Source organism: Abramis brama (genome assembly GCF_963993115.1).
Source record: "Abramis brama genome assembly, chromosome: 20".
NCBI lineage: Eukaryota > Metazoa > Chordata > Actinopteri > Cypriniformes > Leuciscidae > Abramis > Abramis brama.
Genome location: NC_139982.1, coordinates 23,307,877 through 23,324,282, shown reverse-complemented (window position 1 = coordinate 23,324,282; position 16,406 = coordinate 23,307,877). Strand labels below are relative to the sequence as shown.

The 16,406-nt window shown below is 36.3% G+C and overlaps 1 protein-coding gene across 1 annotated transcript in view; it reads left to right on the top strand.

The window, feature by feature from the left end:
- Positions 1-16,406, top strand: part of spon1b (spondin 1b) — a 65,811-nt gene that overhangs the window by 34,411 nt on the left and 14,994 nt on the right. Inside the window, exon 7 of the mRNA XM_084095722.1 lies at positions 15,750-15,814. Coding sequence (XP_083951848.1) covers positions 15,750-15,814 — 65 coding nt within the window. The remainder of the gene's footprint in view (positions 1-15,749; positions 15,815-16,406) is intronic.

Below are 16,406 nucleotides of genomic sequence, written 5' to 3'. Positions count from 1 at the left end.
TGTGTGTAAAATAATAAATATATAGTTTATTTAATATTATATATAAAATAATAAATATCTTATCTATTTATTTTTACATTTTTATTTTACACTGACATTGATTTTTATCTGTTCAATTTTTTATTGAATTCTTCTCATTTTTCATTTTGTGTAAAAAATTTACAGAAGGTTCTTGCAAGTTGAAAAAGCAGATTTTGACCAGAAAAACAATCCTGTTATTTACAGTTTACGTAATCTTCACAGAGGGCCTATTCCAAGAAGATAACACACAAAATTAAAGCTTTGAACAATGTTATTAAAGATGCTAACGTGCATTTTAGTGATCCATTAAATTTAAAGATAATTTTGGTGCCCAGAACAGGATATCAAATTTATCTCTTTGCGTTATGAATTTATTTTGGAAGCTCGTGAACAAACAAACTTTTTGGCACAGCAGCATTTTCTGAAGAGTTTATTGGAAGTGCATTTGTTATTATTCATCGCTTTGACTGGGTCTCGCCTCCACCCATGTTCAGATCAAGATAACATGAACTCCAGTGTGTTCTCATATTGCAGATGTCCTACAAGTCTTTCAGAGGAACTTTGGCGCAAGTCTTCAAGCTAGTCTTCAAGTCTATTTCCCTGCCAAGTAGGTCTATTCCCTGGGCCGGCGGGAGGTCGGAAACTAATTACAGAGCACAGGGCAACGAAAAGTCAACTCATTTTCTTCCACCTGCTTATTGGTAGTTGCACTTCAGCGTGTTGGTATAGCAACGGACATTGACGGATACACTTTTTTCATAATGGATTTGTCAAATAAAGCTTGTTGCACTTTATACAATACCTCTTTCCACGAACACACACACAAATTGCACACTCCTAGGTGACTGTAACCCACAATATGATAACATAAGCTTGGAATATGTCTCCAAGCCTAATAGACCAATTATTTTATGTAACACAGTGACCTGAGCATAAATGTGCCAACCAAGATGCAGAATTTGGGGACTTTTAAAGGTCTATAGATTTTAAGGTGGCAGCTGCCCAATTAGTAATCCTCTGAATTTTTGCCATCTGGACTAGAACCAAGGCTCATGTTGCTAAGCTACATGGCAACATCTGCAGTTATTCCAATTTTTTGTTTGTCTAATTGGATTGAGTTTAAGTCTAAGTGCTAATGAGTGTAGGAACAATAGCTGGAAATCAAGTGATACATGCCGGCGTGTCTTTGAATAATAAAGTGTAATTGGAAGGACAGATTATAATGAATCTGGCTTTTTAGAGCCAATTAAAATTTATTCAACCTATAAACATATTAGCATCTGTGTTTTGTTTAATTACACATCTGTTCGAATTAATTTAAACCACAACAAGAGAGAACTAACATGATTGTCTCTTATAATTAAATTCAAGTTACCTGAAAATATTGAAGATTATTGTCGCGATTTGAATACAAATAAAATCCGAAATGAACTTGCATTTATTGTCCATTCTATAGAACAGGTGCGATTCGTGTCCCTCATGTACACTTTCAAAAATGAATGATATTAAAAAAAAATATATTACAAATTTTTCTTTTCACATTATTCACACTTTGATGCAAAAATCTAAAAATATCAGAATAACTTAATTCAGTTATAAATTATTTTCCAGTAGGAAAACTATATTCTATATATAAACTATATATATATTCAATAGACCCTGTTTTTTAAAGTAAAAATTAGCTTGTACTTGAAAAATGACGCTGTCATTATTACAACATCTTTTTAGTTTAGTTTTCCTACTGGAAAATAATTTATAACTGAATTAAGTTATTCTGATATTTTTAGATTTTTGCATCAAGGTAAAGACAACAACTCCCATGATTCTGCGAAATCACGGCGTCATCAAGCTACGCCTTTGTTTCGAATAAGTGACCTCTAGTGGAAAATTACATTTTGTGACTTTAACTGCAGTGTGTCAAAGTTTGTCACATTGCTAATCACCAAGTCTGACTTTTTGTGAAGTGGACAATCAGCCATGAATTGTTGATTGATTGATTAAGTCAATCAGCCTTGAATTTCATATGTCGGTATAATATATTGACTAGAAATACATTATATATTTCTTAACATTGGAAATATATTTATTTTATTGGAAGCACTGACTGACAAAATAATATATATATATATATATATATATATATATTGATTGAAGCATGTTTACAAACTAGTAAAGCCATAAAATGACTCTTATGCTGTGACATTCATCCAGAAACCATTTTGTCAGTCAGTGCTTCCAATAAAATAAATATATTTCCAATGCTAAGAAATATATAATGTATTTCTAGTCAATATATTATACCGACATATGAAATTCAAGGCTGATTGACTTAATCAATCAATCAACAATTCATGGCTGATTGTCCACTTCACAAAAAGTCAGACTTGGTGATTAGCAATGTGACAAACTTTGACACACTGCAGTTAAAGTCACAAAATGTAATTTTCCACTAGAGGTCACTTATTCGAAACAAAGGCGTAGCTTGATGACGCCGTGATTTCGCAGAATCATGGGAGTTGTTGTCTTTACCTCTACAGCTGGTGGAAAAGAAACAGATGGGACTTGGGCAGAAATCATGTTCATGGATGAGCTAATTATTATTACTATTTATTACTAATTACTAATTATTAATTATTATTATTATTTATTAAAGTTACTGTAATATGAAGCAGGTTGGTCCTGAAAGCCATTGGAGCGGTACGAGGCTACTGGAGTGATTGCTAATGAGAGACAAGCTCGACACACGGCTCAAGCTTTCATTATGCCGCAGGCGACCGCTTTGCTCCTTTCGGTCATGCGTATGTGGTGTAACGCAGCGCTGTTTTATCATATTAGATACAGTTGAGTGTGTTGAAAGTTATGTTATAATGCTACTCTGTGCGTTCGCTACTAAGCAGCTACTATGAGACACTTGTTGCACACTGCAGTAAGCTAGATCGATATTAGGCATGGTAAAACATGGTAAAATGGAAATTTTGCGTTTTTGAAATGTTTTGCGTACAGACGACAACATTGTCAAAACAGTCTTTGTTCACACGGATCTGTGAAAATAACTAAAAATACTGTATTGTGCATGCCAGGCCAGTAGTTGGCGAGGTCAGAATTAAAGTTACTGTAGTTGGCGATTTTGATTAATTCTTTTCTGGAGAAGCATTAATAAACTCAACACAGTACATGTGCATGCCTATAGACTGCACACGCTGTACGCCTGCGCATGATGTCACCGTTTTCACAAATTTACGATTTTGTAGTTTACACGGAGACGATAATGGTATAGTTTTCAAAAACGTTGCGTTTGCAGTTTCAGGCCCCCAAAACGCTGTTGTCGTGTAAATGAACGTCCAAAACTCATAAAAAGTGTTCCGTTTTTCGTTGAAAATGGTGTCGTGTAAATGGCACCTTTAATTCTGAAAAAAAAATTCAGTTTCCCTGCAGAGGAGAGAGAGAACTGGAGTGTAGACAGTCATATCTCTGCACACTTATGGCCAAAACCATTGATTAATGAAATGCTCAGAAGATGATTTTACAGCTCTGCAGTTGCTCTTTCAAAGCTCACAAGACTTAATGGAGTTCTCAGTTTTGTGGCATTTATGTCCATGAACTTTGTCTCAGATGTTTCTCATAAAAATGCTTACAAACAAAAACAAATGATTGACAGACAATAAGAATATAGAGCTATAAAATAATTGTGGATAGCATTGCTAAGATGATTTTATCTTGGAGGAGTCTGATTAAAAATGTATTGTTTAATTGAAGCAAAATCTCTCTTTTATTTTGAGTTATTGCTTATACAATCTTAAAAATGGCAAAGAGCTAAAGTTTTTAGCCTGAAACCCTATAAACCTTTTTTAAGCTCCATTTAAGACCATTTATTATTTAAATCTGTGGAAAACATTCATACTGGGACTGTGCTAAATAGAGTGTAATTTTTTTTTGCCATTGATATGTTTATAAGCAACTGAAAAAAGCACAAATGTCAGGGCATGTCAGAACATCTCAAGGACCCCAAAAACACCCCAGACTCCAGAGGGTTAAATAACACATAAACCAATACACCAATCAGAATAACCTATGAATCCTAAAGCCCAAGTTGCTGTATCTATTTTTAAAAGACTGTTTGAAACTTATACATTCAAAGTTAAAGACGTTTCTGTGTGGGATAGCTCAGATATTATAAATGCCAGTGAGTTGTGACATTTTCCCGATGCCTGCCAGCTGTTGGCCTCACCTCTCCTTCATCACCGACAGACTGAACGACTGAGAATTTTATATGGAGACTTTCGACTGAAACAACGCCTCGGGTCCGATTGAATGTTGTTGCAGGCAAAATGGAAAAAAGAGAGAGAATTTGAAAATACATTTGTTATATAAATGTCTTGTTTTCTTAATTTAGAAATACTGTAGGATTGACAAAATCCATAAGACAGCCCTATACAGTGAGAGAAAGATAGAGCGAGGGAGAAAGAGAGAGCGAGAGCCTGAATGTTATCTCATTTTCTCCTGTCTTGCGTTTCCCGGGATTACATTAAAGCCTGGATGGGGATCCAGTAAGAGTTGGTTATTATTAGCTCATTTCCCTCTTGCGTTTTAGCAGTATTACCATAAACACAGTCAACTCTTCTCCCACTGTAAACGCAGCAACAAAGGGCCCCCAACCCTGGATGAAATTATGAGCTCTTTTGATGTAGCAATCTTGAGCTTGATAAAAAGGGACGATCAAGCTTTGTTTTCGTTCGTTTGATCTGAATTGCTGGTGTGTTGTTTGGCATCCCTTTCATGTCAGAATTATTAATTGTCTTCACCTGTATATATTTTTTTCGTGCTATTATGATTTTATTTAGAACTTCACATCACAGTCACATGACTATGGGCTTACAGGAGACCGGGGCTATAATCGTCACACATGGAAGTTCTACATTTCAAAGCTCCCGTAGCAGATCTAGGCAGGTGGAGCTGGGGGAGGTGGAGGGTTCCAGAGGAACTCTGATAGCTCGCTGCAGGACTAGCATACAGCAAACATTGAACCAGACTATTTAAATTTTGAGCAAGCAATCTCACTGGGTGCACTCTCCATCAGGCCAATCAGCTTGTGCCATGCGGTAATGATGTGATTGCTTGTAGACTGCATGTAAAGGACCTGTCAGCCTGCACCCTTTAGAGTTTCGTGACTGAACAATATATTAGGGGTGGGTAAAAAAATTTTTTTTCAATTTTAATCGATTCTCATTTTGATGAACTGATATCGATTCTTAAATTAGTCATGATGTTTTCAGTTGATGAATGAACAAAATAAGTTATTTGAGTCATTTGTTAATTTAATTTGGCGTGACAGATCACTGTAGCCGCCTCAGTTCAAGCGAAGCGGGAGCAGCGCGGAGAGGACGTGAACTGATCATCTCTTCTGCTTTACTACAAGTTACAACACAAAATATACATGAATGAACATCAGAAGGTATGTTGAAAGATACAGTACAACTTACTGAAATCCATAATTGCTCGATCAGTGTTTCAACCATGGAAAGACGTCAATAGTCAGCTAGAAAAATGAACCATTTTGATATATGCACTATACTTCATATTCATTGTCCATCAAGTTTTTGATAGCCGCAATTTAATGTTTATATTTCAAAAACGAGTAGAAATATAATTATGCCATTTAAAAAGTTATTCCTTGAAAAAGCTGTTCCCTGTACAGTCTACTGCATTAGTTGAGATATTTTTATCCTTGAGAAAATGTGCCATTTACTCCTGATACATACCCCAAATAATCAATATTAAATCAATTTGTGTCAATATTCAATATATATTATTCAGTGTAATAATATTCAGATGCCCTATTCACCATTCACTATCACATCTTTATTTTTAGCGTTTCTTACAGTGCAAGTAGTTTCTATCGATTTAGCCTTATCTCCATTTTGAAAGTCGCATAAGTCATTAACCAGCAAAGTTACAGATAAAAGCATTCTCATTAAACTTTTCTCTTCTTTTAAACAATTCCAGATCTGTTGCTGATTAAGTGAGCCTTTGTGTAATGGACTTGAAATAATGGTGGACTTTTTGCTCTAGTGTGAAATCAAGCACCTTTCAGCAGATCCATGCAGACGATTGTGAATTAGTGAACAATAGCCTATAGGGATTTTCAGAGACTTCTTATTGAGTAGGGCCAATTAACAATAATGTGTGCCAAAAAGACCACCAAAAACAATGCCAAACTATAGAAAATAAGTGTGTGATATATAAACCTGTAAACCAAAGACAGCTTCCAATTAAATAAAGCCTTTGTCTTTAGTTTCTACAAAAATGTATGGGGCTGACCAGATAGTTTTGAAGTTTTCTATATGCCCGTGAGTTTCTTATGATATTAATTTAAAACTTTTGCCACTGGAGTACAACAAAGGCTAGAGCTTGAACCTGTAATTCCCAAAATACAGAGCATCTACAAAAATAGGCTAAAAAAAATTTTCACGTTAGCTTTTGAGCATGATTGGACATTTATTTTCTATTAATTTACATAATATGTGTTTTAAAGAACCTCTTTATAAGACCTCTTTAAGGCTGAAATCAGTTAGATGTGAAAACAAAATGTGCAGAAGCCTTGCAAGTGTGACACTGAGTTGTTAGCTCTGACTGACAGCTCTCTGAGCACAACTCAATTACTGCCACCACGCCACACTCGTTTCGGCAGCAGCTGATGGACACGTCCTGCAGGGATTGTGGTCACGGGTGGCACAGGGCACAATGGTCCGATCAAGGTTACGATTACCAATGATTCAGAACTAAAAGGCAACACAAAAGTGACAATAATGTACTAGGACTGTTGAAGGATTATTCTGAACGGAGGTTATTGGGGTGATAAGTAGCAATGACACTGAAAGAACTGGTGTAGATTGGAAAAAGTGATTCAGAGGAGAACTTCAGTACAAGCTTGCCTAGCTCTGGACGACTAGTAATTGCTGTTTGCCAAATGAGTGGCACTTCCAAGAAAACTCAATATTTTTCATTGTCACTCTCCATCTACTCTCATTTCTCTGTGTGTGTAGCATGGTCTGTTTAGCTGGTAGATCAGTGACATGACTCTGATGATTTTTGTTTTCAAAAATGCATTAAAAATGCAATTTGTGAATAATATGACTTGAATACACATATTCTATGATGAACATGATTTTAATTTCTGAATTAAAATTAATTCTTATATTTTTGGGGGGCATAAAGTCACAATTGTAGGGTGACACAACTGAAAAAACAATTCATACTTAAAATAATTTAAAAATACATCTTCTATGATGAACATGATTTTAATATCTGAATTAAAATTAATTCTGATATTTTATTTTTGATAATTTAAAGGTGATACAACTGGTATAATATTATAATGATGAAAAAGCCTCGTTAGAGAATAAATATTTTTCAAAGGAAACCGTTTATTATATTATTATTTCAAATTCAAACAAAAATAAATAAAATGAACAAAAAATATTATAAATATATTAAAAAGAAGGAAAGATTAGTTTAGATTGTACAGTGTCATGTTATAACCCTCTATAAATTTAATGATATTTACTATATGAAAAAAATCTACTTTGAAAAATAATTATTTTATTTAATTATTTAAATTAATATATGTACAGTACTGTGCAAAAGTCTTAGGCACACTAGTATTTTCGCCCCAAAGAAATGGTTTTAAGCCAGTTATTTATTTATTTTGCTGTAGTTTTTAAGTATGAAATATCAGTTTGCATTTCCAAATTGTCACGGTTGGCTTAGATAGGAAGACGAAGACAACAGATCAATATACATCTAGTTTAATGAAAGTTCTCCAAGCAAGCAGGATCAACACAACCATAGCTAACAGAGATCGGACAAAGACAGAGTGAATGGGAGGAACTAAATAGCAAACACAGATGATGGTAATTAATAGGACACAGGTGATACAGATGAACTAATGATGGTAACCAGGGAGACAGACTAGTGGCGGGAAACTGAACAAAGGAACATGTGACAAATGACAACTAACTGAAAAGTCAATGAACACAGTGGTGAGACAAACATTCATTTTGCCCTTAATTGTAATAATCCAGTGAAATTATTACAGTGAAGACTAAATCTAGAAGAACTGTGGCAACGTCTCTTGAAGCTTGACGCTTGAAGAAACCTTCCTGCAAAGCCAGAAAAACTATGTGCAAGTGTAATTATGACATTATTTTTTAAAAGCATTCTCACTTTTAGGCACTTTTACACAAGTGCCTACTTCTCACAGTACTGTTGCTTTGAAGGCAGGTTTCTTCAAGTGTCTTGGAGACACGGCCGCAGTTCTTCTTGATTTAGTCTGCCTCAGTTTTTTTCTGTTATAACTGATGGACTCGATGATGGTGGGATCACATCTCTGTGTGGAGCACCGGCTGTTGTCAGACTCCTTATGCATACAAAAATCTCACTGGATTATTACTGACACTACAGCAAAATATATAAATAACTGGTTTAAAACCATTTTTTGGGGTGAAAACTAATATGTTTAAGACTTTTGCACAGGACTGTATCTTTTTTTTTTTTTTTTTTACTTTTTTTTTTTAACTGATTAGTTACACCACTATGTTTTTTAATCAATAAATACAAACTTTTGATAAAATTTTTAGTTTTTCTCTTCATACTGTATGAAACCAACATGAGTGCAATTTCTAAGAACTTGGCACAACATTTTAAACAATTTTTTCCTAAAACTTTTTATTTTCTTTGTCTTTCTTTCTTATTTATCATTGACTCAGATGCCATAACTACCCCATTAAGAGGCAAAAGGTATCTTGCTCCATTGACGGTCATTCAACAGCAGCCGTTGGAAATATGTAAGCTGCATGCCTTGTCAGTCGGATTGTGCCGTGTGCTTATATGAGACTCTTTTGAAGCTTGGAGAAATGGAAAGGTGTATGTGACCTTCCCGGAGGCATTTCTCCAAGAACCCTCTGAGACCCTTTGGCTTCTCAGCAGTCACACTCCTCTACCTCTCATCCTTTGTTCCTCTCCTTTTCTGTCTTGCTCCATCCCCCCCGGCAATTTGGTCGGGGTCAGTTTGGGGCGACGGTCTGTGAAGTGTAAAACCCGTTTTCAGAAACAGCAGCCAGGGACCCAGAGTGACACAGTTCTCATTTGCTGCACAGCACGGATGGGCCCACAAGCAAATTCACTGTGTGCAAATGAAAGTCAACAGTTGGATTCAATGTCCTGAGAAATTTAAGGCAAGACACTACAGGTGAATAGGGTAAAGAATTTTAATGAATAGATATCACCATACTTTCCCCAGTTGATTAATCAAAATACAGTCAATTGTTTTGCATTACAAGTTTTTTTTAAAAATGTTTTGTTTAAACATGCAATTATGTAAAAAAATCTGATCATTAGATAAAGCTAGGTTAAAAATTCTTGTTTCATTTTGGCTGATTATTCAAAATGATATCGGTTAATGCCGATACCGATAGCCGATTATTCAGAATGATATCGGCCGATGCCGATACCGATAGTTTGTTTTTTCTTATGGACAAAAAATCTCTCCCAAATAATGCTGCAAACTATACAGAGAACCCTCTCATTTGGTACTGTGGTAGATTTTTCCCTAAACCTGACTATCTAGCGTCTGCAAATCGACACTTAATAAATAAATCTGTCGTCTTCAAATCGACACCCATAGCGTCTTCCAATCGACACTTAATAACCTTTACACTCTAGCTCTCTGCGTCTTCCGTCGACAACTGGCCGAGTCTCTTACTCTAACTTACTTGCTTCCCTAAACTGACCTGCTGTGCAGCAGTAATAACAGACAGACTTTCAGCAAATGTCCTTTAAATGCCTTTATTAACGGCCAGGAGAGTGTTCGAGCAGTTCTCAGAGAAACTCTCCCAAGAAGAATCAAGGCCGGAGGATCTCAGACAAATTCCATTGAGAAAATCCCACAGTACACAAGAATACAACAGTTTTTATAGTATAGAGGTATGGCATAAATGTCAGGCTGCATTAGATAATTTCCCCAATATTTGATTGGTTCTTCATATTCAAACTGTTACTAGGTATCCTCTGTTACTAGGTAAAGCAAACTTTGTTTTAATGATGACTTCATTTGTTAATCACAAGATTCTAACAGACTGTCTAGTTTCATTTCCCATACTATGTTATTTATACGCACACACTCAAAGTCACAAGTTTTCCATTGGTTTTGTACAGTACATCCTGTTCAAATGTTAGATGTTAAATAAGGTTAGATGTTAGAAACATATGGTTAGTTTAATATAACTTTGAAATAGTTTAATATAAAATGCATGTTTTTCTAGATATAATTTGTATTAAAGTGGAAAAATAGCCTCGCGCTGGTTGGTGGTTGAACCACCATGGTTGAACTGAGGCGCTAGGGCGATTTGTCACGTCACATTTAAGACCACCAAAACGCATTTATTGTCTGAATTTTGTGATAAAATTAACAAAATTTGAAAGATGACACTTTGTTTCTTTTAACAAAGAATAATTTTTGTTATTGGGTGAGAGGCGCGCTACAAATAATGTTTAGTATAGGGAAAAACTGCAGATCTGGCAACCCTGGCTTGAACTACGGGTGATTCATAGGGTCAAATAGAGCCTGCTTTTATGTAGCTGTTTTTAGCTGTTAATGCGTTATTGTCGCATCAACTTGCCTTAACCAACTCAACACGTGAAATTTTCTTCACACACAGTGTGAGTTGCTGTCGGTCATGTTTTACCGCACCCTTTTGATTGACAGGATATAATCGGCACTGATCATCGGCTGTTTTTAAACAAAAAATAGAGAAAATAATTGCTTTTATCTGCCGATTTATTGGCTGATACATCGGGGCGTCTCTAGAACAAACCTTTCTGTAAAACCCTTTAGAGATAGGAATAAAACTGAAAAGTTTGGTCTATAGTTTTGGTTTTGCCTGTAATGTCTAGCGTTAATGAAATAATTCACCTGAAAATTACAATTCTTACATAGTTTACATTGTCATTGTTTACTCACCCTCATGTTACAAACCTGTATGACTTTCTCTTCTGTGGAACATTAAAGAAGATATTTTGAAATGTCTCCAGTGTTGTTTTTGGTCTCCATTGACTTTCATTGTAAAGACAAAAAAGTTTTTCAAAATATCTACTTTTGTGTTTCATAGAAGTTTGGAATGCCATTAGGAGGAGTAAATGGCAACCGAATTTTGGGTGAACTGTCCTATTCTCCTCACACCAAGCATTAATAACTCTTTGAGTGCCATGGGTCCTGGCAATTTCCTCCCCTCTCTCACGTCTGACCGGTTAAAAATTGTAGGGCTGTGGTCCATAAAGAATTTGATGGTTTCCCACATCCTCAGTCGTTCTCCAAATAGCCATAATACAGTAGGAATCTAGCAGAGTATGGGTTGCGAGTTCCTCTTATGACGTCATCACCAGTTACTGAAAAAACACGCTACCTTTGAAGAAACCCCAATAAATGTTATTTTAACGCATTTTAAGACAGAAATAATTAAATATATACATATAGAGCACTTTAATTTACACATTAATTGGCTGTGGTGGTTAACCTGCAACTTACACTTTAAACTTACACCCTGTAAAGGAATACTGTCTTTAGCATTCGTACAGCGATACACAGGAAATCTGCATCCACAAAACAAACAGGCCAATGCGTGTGACCCAGAGTTTCCGCTAGAAAAAAATGGTGCCGGTCAAACTGACCGGCAGAGGTTTCGTTTTCCGGACATTTTGATGATATGCCGGTCAAATATCGCCTCTTAATTAGTCAAGTTGAGGAAAACTGGAGGAAGGCTATGTAACTTAAAAAATGACATAATCAGGCCTAATGCAACATGTTTATTAGCCTAACTTTCAAATAAAAAAACGGAAAAAAACATGAACGTCCGATTGGCGTCAATCAACAGATTAACAAACCAATCCCCCTTCCCCACATAGAATATCTGAAGCCTATTGTTTTTACTCAAGCAAACTTCCCAGTGTCTCTCCACAACCTGCAATGCGCATAAGCCGCGTAACCTTGTTAGGCGACTTCGCTGCTTCGTCTTGATCCGATTCTGCAGCGAGAACCCCCTCTCTGCAGGAACACTCGAGACCCATTTTCTACTATGGATTTGTACGTTTCTTCATTCGGATCTATTTGCGATCCATTTCATTCTAAACAAACAACGCAGTTTATATGGTTCGTCCTTGCTTCATTATTCATTAAGATAATAATTAATAAGTGCGCGCATAATTATCAGTGAACTTGATAAATGTTGCAGATATGTTTTGCTATGCATGCACAAACAAATGCCTTTCAACTTATGTGTGCAAAATTCTGAATAAAAAGAATGTGCAGCAATTTGTACAAATAGAGAGTCTAGGTCTACTATATGTGTTGTAGCCATTAAATAAGCTCATTTAGTTTAATATTTGTTAAAATATTATAATGTTATTTTTTATTTTATGTTGATTATGAAAAGTGAACCACACGAGTAGGATAGGATGCGCAATATCGAGAGACATGGAGCGGGTCAGACATGATTTTGACCACTTAATTAAGTTTGGTTTTGTAGAAAGACTTTTTTGAAGTGAATTTCGTTTTGTATAAATTGTATCTTAATTTTAATAATTTTTTTATCAACCAATTGCCTGTATTTAATAAATAAGCAGCAAATATAGCAGACGATAGGCCTAATCATGCAGGCGCCCGCGCGGTCACTTGCATTGCTCGTGAACGGGAGCGCATCTCATCCTAATTTAACGAAACTCAGCGTAGGCCTCACAGACATGAAATATATCTTAAGAAAGCTTGAAATGTCTTTTTAACAATTTAAAACGAAAGGCTACTCTCTGATTATGTAATCCATGATGTGCATTTCTGTCTATAGGCGCGTTCATAAAGAGATGGCGATCGTCAACTTCATCTTTACAGCTGTTGTTGCTGTTAATAAACAAAATAATAGGCCTATAATTTTATTAAACAATAAATTAAATTAAATTGTAGTTGTATTAAAAAAGCAACCAAAAAATCCTGTTTAAGGTTTTTTTTTTTTTTTTTTACGCATTAAATTCAGGTAGGCTACTGAGTCACTGTCCTCAGTGTCCAGAAAAGCGCTGAAACGGAGATGAAGGGGAACCCGTTTTTTTTTTTTTTTTTTTTTTTTTTTTTGGCTTATTTTAACTGGCCCATCCAGTTTTCTGGAGGCCCACCTACAATCAAAATCCTGGCGCCGTTAGTGCTTCGCAGCGGCCTGATATCAAGAAATAACAGACCGCATTCCACATTGGAATTCAACCAAGCCATGTAATAAAGTTTAATAACTTTCAAACGGTAGAGCCTGTTCCTTTATAACATAGCCAAAGGTCGGTGTATTTTTTCTTTATACATTTTAGGCTTATTCTCAAATTCAGATTGTGTTAGGGGGGCGGGATTATAAGGCAATTTTAATCGGACAATTTGACCGGAGAGATTTAATTTTGTCGGACATTTCATTTTTGTCCGGTAATTACCGGACAACGGAAACCCTGGTGTGACCTGTATGTGAATGTGAGCGAGCGGTCCGAAGGATTGAGAATAAGTTTGTGGCCAAAACACCAAAGCAAAACCAAAAGTGCACTTGCCTCAAGGTGATTAAAAGTTGAATTGAAGATAGATATGTTCTTTACAGCAGCCTATAGGGAGCTGTTGACTCTCTCAAAGATTGAAAAATTGCCAGTCACCCTTGAGCAAAATGTCTTTCTGTTTTCTTGAAGCTTCTCTGGTACATCCCTCCTTAAAACCCTCAAGGAGGTAACAAAGCTTCAGAAGAACTTAGTTTCTGGCCCAGATGTATTATTATTATTTTGCACCACAATCGATGGTCATGTTCAGAGCACTGGACCGGTTTGTTTTTTGGTTCAGCGGTTTGGCGATTTCCTTTGAGATTTCACTCCCAGGTTCTCAACCTAAGTACACTTGATAAATCCTCAGAATAAGCAGAAGTGAAGTCCATTTGGCCCATTTCAGTTCATATATTTCTTTTTGGTTCCAATGCGAAAGAAACTTCCAGAGTGGTGGACTGTAAATTAACATTCTCAAGCATGTGTGGCACCATCTGCCTCTTTGAAATATATTCATCAATTTGGCCAATTAGCAGATTAATTGCTTAATTACTTCGAGGCAGCTGTGTATTTCTCACAAAAAAGCCAACAATGCCAGAACGAAGTCGCTTCACAGTATTACGTCTTCCAGAGATCTTTGTTTGGTAGCAGCTGTTATTAAATTTCTGTTGCAAAGTGGGTCTATTGTTGAACCAGTTAGTGCGTCGATAAATATAGAAGTTGAATGCACGACAATATGTCTTTGTTGACCCGTGTGGCCTGTGTGTGCTATTTCTCAGAGTAAATGCAGTAACAGCGAATTTACTTTTAGTGCACTTGACCTAAACTGATGGCTGTTTTTAAACTCCCAAACAAAATCTGCATGAAACGATCCAATAAGCATTGAGTAAGCAAGTGAATATTGATTTTTATGCTGCTTTGTATCGCTTGTTTTGGCGTTAATGTAATTCACGCAGGCCATTAGGAATGTACAAACTCGCTTTGTACGTCTGTTTGATGTTGGGCGGCAAACTGTGAGTGTGGATAGTTTCCTCACTCAGCTAGCATCAAAAGAGCATTTGCCACCAGCATGTTAATTTTTCAGTAGTCTCACTTTCATTGATCTGACGGAAGAGTTTTTGTGAGGACGTTTGTAATGACAGGTCGCCCATTGCCTATAGATTGAGGTTAAGTCAGGGGTCTCAGAGACACTTCACAGGCCATATTCAGTGGCTTTTGACCAAACCTGAATCTATATGCTGAACGGTATTTGGTGCAAAGTGGCCCGTCATTGCAAATGTCCTTACAAACGTCAGATTGTCAATTGAAGTGAAGAATAATTTGAGGAGAGAAAAAAAACGTATAACATACCAGTTATACAATGCCTTCAAAGATAAGCTTTGGGACAAAAAGGAAAACTTATTGAAATTTAAATTCTGTTTTCAAGGCCTCTGTTTGAGATTTAAACTAAACGCTCTCTCAGTGTGCAGTGCATTATCAGACAGAAGTCTACACATGAACCGATATGGCACAAGCTCTATTATTGCGTGAGTATTGCACCTGAAACTGTCAGCGGTAGCTGGTACCTTCAGGATCCTGTCTGAATGTTGGAACAGATCATCAGACACTTCTTTCAGCCCCTAGCATCCCCTGATGAACACGTACAGGGCTTGTCTTTCTTACTTTTTCTGTGCCTTTCGATCTCTGTCTGTTGCTTTTTGTCTCAATCACGCTCTCTTGCTTTCTTTGTGTCTTTGACTGTTCTTTCCTAATGAGGTTTTATTGTAGCTATTTCTTTTTGTTCTCAGTGAAGTATTGTTAAAGCATGGTGTCTTTTTCCCTTGGGGCCAGGTATCACATAACAACAACTGGATCAGTGCTCCAAACAATAGCAGAAATCTTAAACGCACAACCAGAAGTGAAGTATTGTCATGAATATAATATTTCAGAGGTTTAGGGAGAGAAATAAAGCATGGAAAAGAAACTTTTCTGTTCGTAGTGGTGGAAAGACAGATAAATTGAAGAAAGTAGAACACAAAAATCCTTGCTGTTTTGTCTCAGCGCACTTGTCGTTCTATATATAGGATGCAATAAAAATTCAAATTATCTTTTTCTGTCTGTTTCTCTCCGTCTGTCTCTCTCAGGGTGATGATGTTATGACAGTTATCAAAACCAAAGCCCAGTGGCCCGCCTGGCAGCCTCTTAATGTGTAAGTTTCCATCTCTTTTGTACTTTTACATTTATACTGAGGCCCCAAAAAGTATTTTGACACTTTAGCCATACTTAAAAATGTAGGAATGTCATTGAATTAGCCCATATGACAAAATTTAAAATCAAGTGTGATTTTGTGTACGGTAGTGTACGTTTCCAAATCTGTCCATTGTCTTCTCTCTCTTGGGTGAGTATTTTTTAGTGGAAAACAACAAGGTCTGGTTCATGAAAAAAAAAAAAAACCTCTTCAGCACCTGCTGGGTATGTAGATGTTTCTTTCCCGCTCACTAACGAGGCGGTTAATATTTTATGTGCGGTTTTGTTTAGCGAAGGCTTCCGTTTTGAAGAGAGTAGCATTTCCCCCGCGGTGCTTTTGCGATTGAGGTTAATGGCCTCCCTCCAGCTCCAATACATCAGGACATTCTCTTGACCTATTTTAACATCAGACTGTCAATTACCACAACCAAATTACCCCATGAAGAGGAAATGGAATGGCAGACGCTAATTAAATAAGGCATTTTCCACCAATAGGTCACAATATGATGCCCCATAACTTTTTTTTAAAAGCATTAGAGGCACTTTTTTTTTTT